Source organism: Phragmites australis, chromosome 23 (assembly GCF_958298935.1).
Source record: "Phragmites australis chromosome 23, lpPhrAust1.1, whole genome shotgun sequence".
Classification (NCBI taxonomy): domain Eukaryota; kingdom Viridiplantae; phylum Streptophyta; class Magnoliopsida; order Poales; family Poaceae; genus Phragmites; species Phragmites australis.
In genome coordinates, this window is record NC_084943.1 from 10,630,148 (window position 1) to 10,637,977 (window position 7,830).

Here is a 7,830-nt window from a genome sequence, read left to right on the forward strand (position 1 = left end):
CTCACCCCGCTACCATTTTGTTCGATTCTAGTGTGACGTATTCATTCATATCATCCTAGTTTTTCACTGCATATAAATTGCCAAGGGCTTTAATGAAAAGTTGGATGCTAGTTAGTTCTCCTGGAGGAGAAATGGAGTCAAGACATGTATGCCCTAAGATAAGTATAATATAAGGTGGGTAAATTTTCTTGCAAACCTTATCATTCTGGAATCCAAGGGGATAGATATCATACTAGGAATGGACTGGTTAACCAGGTACAATGGAATCATTAGATGTACCATGAAGACAGTACAGTTGACACATATTGATGGTACCAAAGTGGAGTTACAAGCTACGACGGAGTCATCTGTCGATGGTAGACTCAATCAGGCTAATGCAATGGAAGATAGCAGAGTGGTTAGTGAGTTTCCAAATATCTTCCCGAAAGATTTGCCAAGAATGCCGTCAGACAGTGACATTGAGTTCATTCTTGAGTTAGTACATAGAAGTGCTCCTATATATAAGAGATCATATAGAATGGGTGCCAATCAGCTAGCAGAGCTCAAGGAGCATATTCAAGAGCTACTAGACAAAGGGTTTATTCGTCCCAATTCTTCACCCTAGGGAGCCCAGTCATCTTCATTCCGAAAAAAGATGGAACACAAAGGACGTGTATAGACTATCGAGCCCTTATTGCAGTAACCATCAAGAACAAGTATCTCGTTCCCCACATTGAAGATTTGTTTGACCAGCTAAAAGGAGCACCATGCACTTAAGATCTAGAGACACAACCTGATACATCAAAGGTGTGAGATCTACTCAGACCTGAGCTTGAAGTATATCCTCACTCAACTAGATCTCAATCTCAGACAACGTCGATGGTTAGAACTCATCAAGGATTACGATTTAGTAGTTGATGCTCTAAGCAGGAAATCTTAGACAATGTAGTAACTGATGCTCTAAGCAGGAAATCTCAGGTCAATGCTATAACTCTTCAAGAGATGAGGAACGATATATGCAAGAAGTTCGAGAAGTTGAATCTGGGAATGCTGTGTAACAGTGAGGTAGTTGCAATGGAAATAGACTCAATACTTGAACAAGATATAAGGAAGGGTTAGCTTGAGGATGAAAAGATCTTGGAAATCAAATAGCTCATCAAAGTTGGCAAAGCTCTGAATTTCACAGAAGATGAGCAAGGCACACTATGGTCACAAAATATGTGTTCTGGACGTGAAGGCTATTCAGGATGCAATTTTAAGATAAGGTCATTACTCAGCATATTCCTGTCACCCAGGGAATTCCAAGATGTACCAAGATCTTAAAGATCAGTATTGGTGGTACTGAATAAAATGCGTAGTAGCAGAATTCATGGCTTTATGTGACATCTATCAGGGAGTCAAAGCCGAGCATTAGAGACCAGTAGGACTGCTACAACCATTGAAGGTACCTGAGTGGAAGTGGAAAGAAATTAGCATGGATTTCATAGTGGGCCTATCTCGAACACTATCAGGATATGATTTCATATGGGTCATAGTATATCGGTTGACAAAAGTTGCTCACTTCATTCCCGTCAAAGAAACCTATCAAGGTCCGAAACTAACTGAGTTATATATGTCCAGGATTGTTTATCTACATAGAGTACCTAGTATTTGATTGTGGTAGCCAGTTTAATTCATGATTCTGGCATTTTACTACTATTTGATGTTGTGGGAAACTGTCTAAATTGTATTCTAATTAATTAATAGGATGATTATTTGCACAACCACAACCATAATGATTAATCATAATCCAATCAAGGTAGTCGCAGAATGTGTTTTATGGCCAAGATCTTAACATACGCCTTCCCACATATGTCACCACATCAAGGCATAATAAAGAGCGAGTAATGAAATTAGATTATGAGTGAGTGCTTTGAAGAATGGTCATAGTTGGGACAAAAATTTACCCTATGCGAAGTTCTCCAACAACAGTTATCAAGGTATTATGAAGATATCTCCTTTTGAGGCCTTGTATGGAAGGAGGTGTAGAACCTCACTATTCTGGAACCAAACCGGAGAAAGCCAATTATTTGGCCCAGAAGTTCTGAGGGAAGCAGAAAGACAAGTACATGAGATTAGGGATAATCAGAAAACAGCTCAGTTAAGAAGAAAAGAGCTATGCGAATCATCGACATTGAGAATTGACCTTCGAAGTAAGAGACTTCGTGTATCTCAAGGTGTCACCTATGAGATCTATGTAGATTCAGGGTCACGGGCAAGCTTTCACCTCGATTTATTTGCCCGTACAAGATACTGTAAAGATGAAGTGAAGTAGCTTACCAGCTTGAGTTACCAACCCAAGTCTCGGGAGTACATGATGTTTTCCATATGCCACAAATAAAAAAGTGTCTAAGAGTTCCCGAGGAACAACTAACTATAGATGAACTGGATATGTGAGAAGATCTCTCTTACTCAAAATATCGGGTCAAGATTCCTAAGATGTCAGAACAAGTTACCCGGAACAGAAGAGTGCGTATATGCAAAGTGCAGTGGAAGCATCATTTAGAAGAAGAAGCTACCTAGGCAAGAGAAGATGATACGAAGATAGAGTTTCCCTATCTCTTCTCTGATCCTTCCGAATCTCAAGGGCGAGATTCAATCTAAGGGGAGTAGGTTTGTTACGCCCTAAATTTTTAATTTTCTCAATAGTTTAATTTTTTTTAGAATCTAATAGAACTTGTAGATTTTGCTTAAATTAGGAGGAAATTAATTTCTAAATTTAACTAAAATGCCATAGGTTATATTTATGCTTGTTGTATTCATGCTGCAATAGTTACATTAGGTTTTTATGTGTGAAAAATAGTTACAAAATATTGCTAGAAGATGCTCGTATGGAAGCTCTTTGTGAAAATTGTTTAAAAATAAAGATAAAAAGAAAGTCTTAAATTCCTAAACCCTCTTGGGCCAAATCTTTAACAATCTAAATGCCGTCGCATTTGAGCTCTCTGGAGGAATCCACGTCATCCTTTTTACGCGAGCTGTCGGATTGCGCCACCCGCTCCTCACAACCGTTCAATACGGACAGGTCGGCCACATCGTCTCCATCGAATCGCGATTCTTCGATCGCCTTCTCCGCTCGTGGCTGTGTGCTAGAAAAAAACCACCTCCACGGCATGGGCGTATTCACCCCGACCCCAGCCCACGTTCTCCGTGCTCCTCGCCACCTCGAAGGACCGTGCTCTGGCTCCACTGCCGCCTCGCCGGCGCGCTGCGCCCGCTCCTAGCTTCTCCAGGCTTGTCGCCCCTCCTTCTCTATCTCCAAGAGCCCGCGCCAAATCCGCATCTAAAATCGAATCCCCAACTAAATACGCTGGATCTCCACTCTATCCTCAACCGAATTCGGGCGAGGTACCTGTGGCGGCTCGCCGAGCACCCCGCGATCGGGCCCAGTGATGAGCTGCGTGTATTCTTGCAGGCCGAGGGAAAGATGCCGTTGTCTGGCAGCACTGATGTAGCGTCCAGGATGCTCGATGGACCGGCGCGGCTCCCGCGACAGCTCCCCTCCGGGGAGGAGGATGTGGTGCAGCCAGCCAAGGGCGGGAGGGACCTGCTGAGGATATTCAAAGAGCTCAAGCAGTCGGTTGTGATAGACTGGGTTGACGTCAAGCCACCACTGGTGGAGGAGGAAAGGGGGGTTCCTGGAGAAGAAGGAGAAGCTGCAGGAGTGGGAGCAGCAACTCACCAGCACATCACAACAGGTGATTTCATAGTTATAGGCAATTGGTTTCACCTCTTGTAACAACTATATTTGAGTAGTGATTCAATTTCCAGCTATACATAAGATTTTTACGAAGGAAAATTTAATAATGAATAATGTTATTCCCTTTAGAGCTACATTCATGGTATACATTGAATTCATGACATAGGAGTATGATAAATGCATCACCTTCAGTACCATCCTCCTTTCCTTTTTTGACACTGTAGTACTTCAACCATTACAGAGAGGTTTTTGAGGCACAATGTCCCCCTGCTCGGTAACTTTAATTTAAGTGCAAGGCTGTTATTGTAATTAATGTTTCTTTTATGCCAAAACATCTTAATCAGGGAAATGTTTGGTCATTTTATCATTCATCTTAAATCAAGTGAGTGCATGTAAGGCCTTCATATAATATGAGCCAGTAGTATTGTCTTATGTAGATTGACATTTAGATTGTTCATATATTAATTAAACCATAATCCATGTATAGCATCAAGATATGCTGCACAACAATCGTATGAACGTGTTCTCGAGAAAAAAAAAAGAGAGACTGTTCTCGAAAGATTAATAGGGCAAGAAATCAATATTTTGTAACAAGGCGAATATTCTTGAATAAGAAGCTTGAGAGGAGTCTACCCATGCCTCTTGTCAGTTGGTCACAATATCACAGTAGGTGAATAGGACAAGGTCCATATTGTTGCGTTGTGTGTCTGATAATATGAAGCAACATCAGTTGATGGGAAATTTTGTATAGAAAAGTGTATTTATGCTGAAAAGGAGTAAAGCAGTCTTGGTGGAAGCTATTGCATAATCTTACTGGTTGTGTTTGAACTCTGAAGGCTGTTTAATGTTGGCATCGTCCTGTCCTCTCCACAAAGGCACAAACAGAAACACTTGTCAGGGCTCAGCAAGATATGGGTGAAACAATAGGAGCGCTCAGATTGGCATTTATCAACTAACAAAGTTTGAGACTGAGGAGGCAATGTATGACTCGCAGAGAATAAGTGCAGCTGACAGTAAGTGCATAGCCACTATAGCTGTAAGTTATTAGGGCATGCCAGACTTGTAGACTACTTTTTCAATAATCTCTTCTGCTTATGAAGTGATCATATTTGAGGATCTTTCACTTTTTTTTGGCAGGGTACGCCGCATGATCATTTGAGCATAATGTTGTCTGTCCATACTGCATTTTCCGATCAGGCAAGTGCATTATTGACTGTACAAACACTCATCTCATATCTGGCATCATTACAGTCCAAGATTGAGAAACTTGAACCTGCAGCGTCAAAGATATTTGGTGGTAATGAAGCTAGACTTCGCAGAATTGAAGAGCTAAGGGAAACAATAAGGGCTACTGAAGATGCTAAGTTTTGTGCTTTAAGGGAGTATAAGAGCAAGAATTGGACGACCATTGCTGCTATTGTTTATTCCATGCTTTCATTACTACTCCTTTAACCTCGTATAACAGCGACCATCATTTTGTCCTTCTTATGCAAAATCAATTTCATGTAGTGGTGCAGTAAGCTTTACATATTGCTCCCATCTTGTTGTTTGTGTGAAAATAGAAACCATAATCAACAATAGGAAGAACTGGTGTCTTCATAGCTGGGAGTAATATGGTTTTCAGGAGGCTGTATTTAAATAGGGGCCTGGAGATTTAGAATTGCTTTTGAGGATATATTCTGCAATAGGGCCTGGAGATTTAGAATTGCTTTTGAGGATATATTCTGCAATATTCATATCCATTCATTCATGATCTGAGATATGCTCCCTTGTAACTTTGGAGCAAACCATAAGTTTTTTTTTTATTTGCCTGCTTGCATGGGCCATATATCCTTGATGTTAGGCACCTGGTTGGCAAATATAAAATAGCAGCAGCAATAGCAGTTCTTCCCTCTGGCTTGCCTTTGTTGTTGTAACTTATAAAGTAGTTTGGTTTCAATTATGTTTTGCACTTTGCTTTTGATGAAATCTCACTTTGGTGAGGCAACTGAGATCTGATAGATACCTCATGTTGTGCTGATATAATGCGCGGGAAAACAATAAAAGTGAACTCCAGAGGCTAGACAGAGAAAGGGAGGAAGATTTCCTAGGGATACTAAAAATATTTGTTACAAGTCAGGCATTGCTTCCATTATTTCATTTATTTTCTATGATGATGCTAGGAAACATCTAAGTCTCAGAATCTAATGATAGTATTTTTCACTGACGGGTCATTATAGCGTGCTAACAGCACGCCATTTTTCTAGTCCTATCTAAACCCAACCCCTCCTCTCCTCTCAGCCTAACCCGAGCTAGCTATACTACCCCTTTCCTAGTTGGGTTGGCAGAAGCTGCACCCACTTCCTCTCAGCGCTTCACCGACAGGTGGGCCCTATACATCGTCTTCCACCTTGCGCACACACTCCCGATTACCTCCGTCGTTTACTCTAGTTTGTTCTAGGTTGAGATAATCAGGTTCATATGTCGTTTATGGTTGTGTTCTTAAGGTCATGCTAGGATAGCCCAAGTGTTAGGTTATGCACGCTCACATGTTTATCTCATTAAATTGCCTTTCCCATAATTCAATTTAACCTTGTGGCCTATTCCTTCCTAATTCATCCAAATGTATTATCCTTGGAGTCGAAAATATATATACCCATACAAGTAGGACTTGCGAGTACCTTCGTACTCACTATGCCTTGTTAATTGTTTTGCTGGAAAAGTTTAGAAGCTGACTACTTATGCCCCACTGAGACTAGTGTGGTGATGAGTAGTTGTCATACTACTACTAACCCTGGTCGGTTGCCATGTGGGCAAAAGGTGCCACCAGTCTTCGTTTCTTTTAGTTGTTTACTCTGCTGGGATTTATGTATATTTATGCTAGAAAATACTTTGTTATTTGTTTAATTTATTAACTTCTAATCACTTGAAACCTTGTTTGATCGTGATGTTGTGATGTACATGTTTATAGAGATATGTGTTGGATAATAGCTCTGCTAGGAATTATCCAAACATATCGGGACAGCCGGGATTGCCTTCATTTTAACCATTTAGTGGTTGAATTGTTGCTTTGAGATGTGGGTTAGCACATGGCGCGTCGAGAGATAGGTTTGTGCTAGCTCTCATCTTAATGGACGATCATCTGATTTGATTAATTCGAATGCGATATGGTTGGGTCCTCATATCTACCCCTCGATGAACGGATCGGGGAATTTCCTAGTGCCATTCAAGATGGGGCCGATATCTGACCCCAGCAGGTAAAACACCCAGGGCCACTGGAACCAACAAGGGCGCCATCAATGGATTCATGTCCTTTTCTTCAGATCTACAAAACGTAAGCTGGCCAGCTAGGTTCTGCCTCGGGTTGATCAAGAGGTATAATGGGAGCACGAATCCCGTTTAATTCCTCTAGATCTATACCATAACTATCCAAGTGATTGGTGGGAACGAGAAGGTAGTGGCAAACTACCTCCCCACATCCCTTGAAGGGGCAGCCATTATGCCCAATCTACTCGTGGGAGCTGCTTTGCGACATGTTCTGAGCTGACTTCCAGGGTATGTACATCCGCCTTGGTAAAAAAATGATCTCTACCGTTGTGAGCAGATGGAGAACAAGACCTTGTGAAAGTTTGTACGTCGCTTCAACAACACTCGAAACGCTTCAATGACTACGATGTCATCCAAACGTTCACTCGGGGGGTTAAGAGCCGGAGATGCAATTGAAGATGTCACCAGAAAAGAGCTCAAGACAATCAAAGAACTCATGAGAAATGTTGATCAATCTTCCAAGGCCAAAGATGCACCCCACTTCATCAAGGAGAAGACCTACGACATCAAGTGTCCTCAACTCGGGCTCAATGGTGATGAAGTCAAGAGCAGGTGCAAGAAGAACGGCAAGGGAGGTTAACACTAGGCTCTGGTGAAATGACGGTAAGCCTTGGTGCGACCTCCACTAGACTGACAACCACAACCTTCATGAGTGCCGCCAAAGATGGTCAAAGCAGAGGACGAGAAAGCGGCCAAAGGAAAGAGGACCCAGTTCATGGCCCAAAGTAGGGACTCCAGCTCCAGTAACAGTGAGGATGACACGAACCCGATGCCATTTCAGCCGAATGAGAGGATGGTCGACCACA

At 41.9% G+C, this 7,830-nt stretch overlaps 1 protein-coding gene across 1 annotated transcript; it reads left to right on the top strand.

The window, feature by feature from the left end:
* The first annotated feature begins 238 nt into the window (after positions 1-238).
* Positions 239-5,609, top strand: LOC133905977 (uncharacterized). The gene is made up of 5 exons (XM_062347794.1): positions 239-397; positions 910-1,044; positions 2,960-3,716; positions 4,555-4,731; positions 4,856-5,609. Exons 1-4 carry the CDS (start codon positions 239-241, stop codon positions 4,635-4,637), a joined length of 1,134 nt encoding a protein of 377 aa, XP_062203778.1. The 3' UTR covers positions 4,638-4,731; positions 4,856-5,609.
* Positions 5,610-7,830: the final 2,221 nt, after the last annotated feature.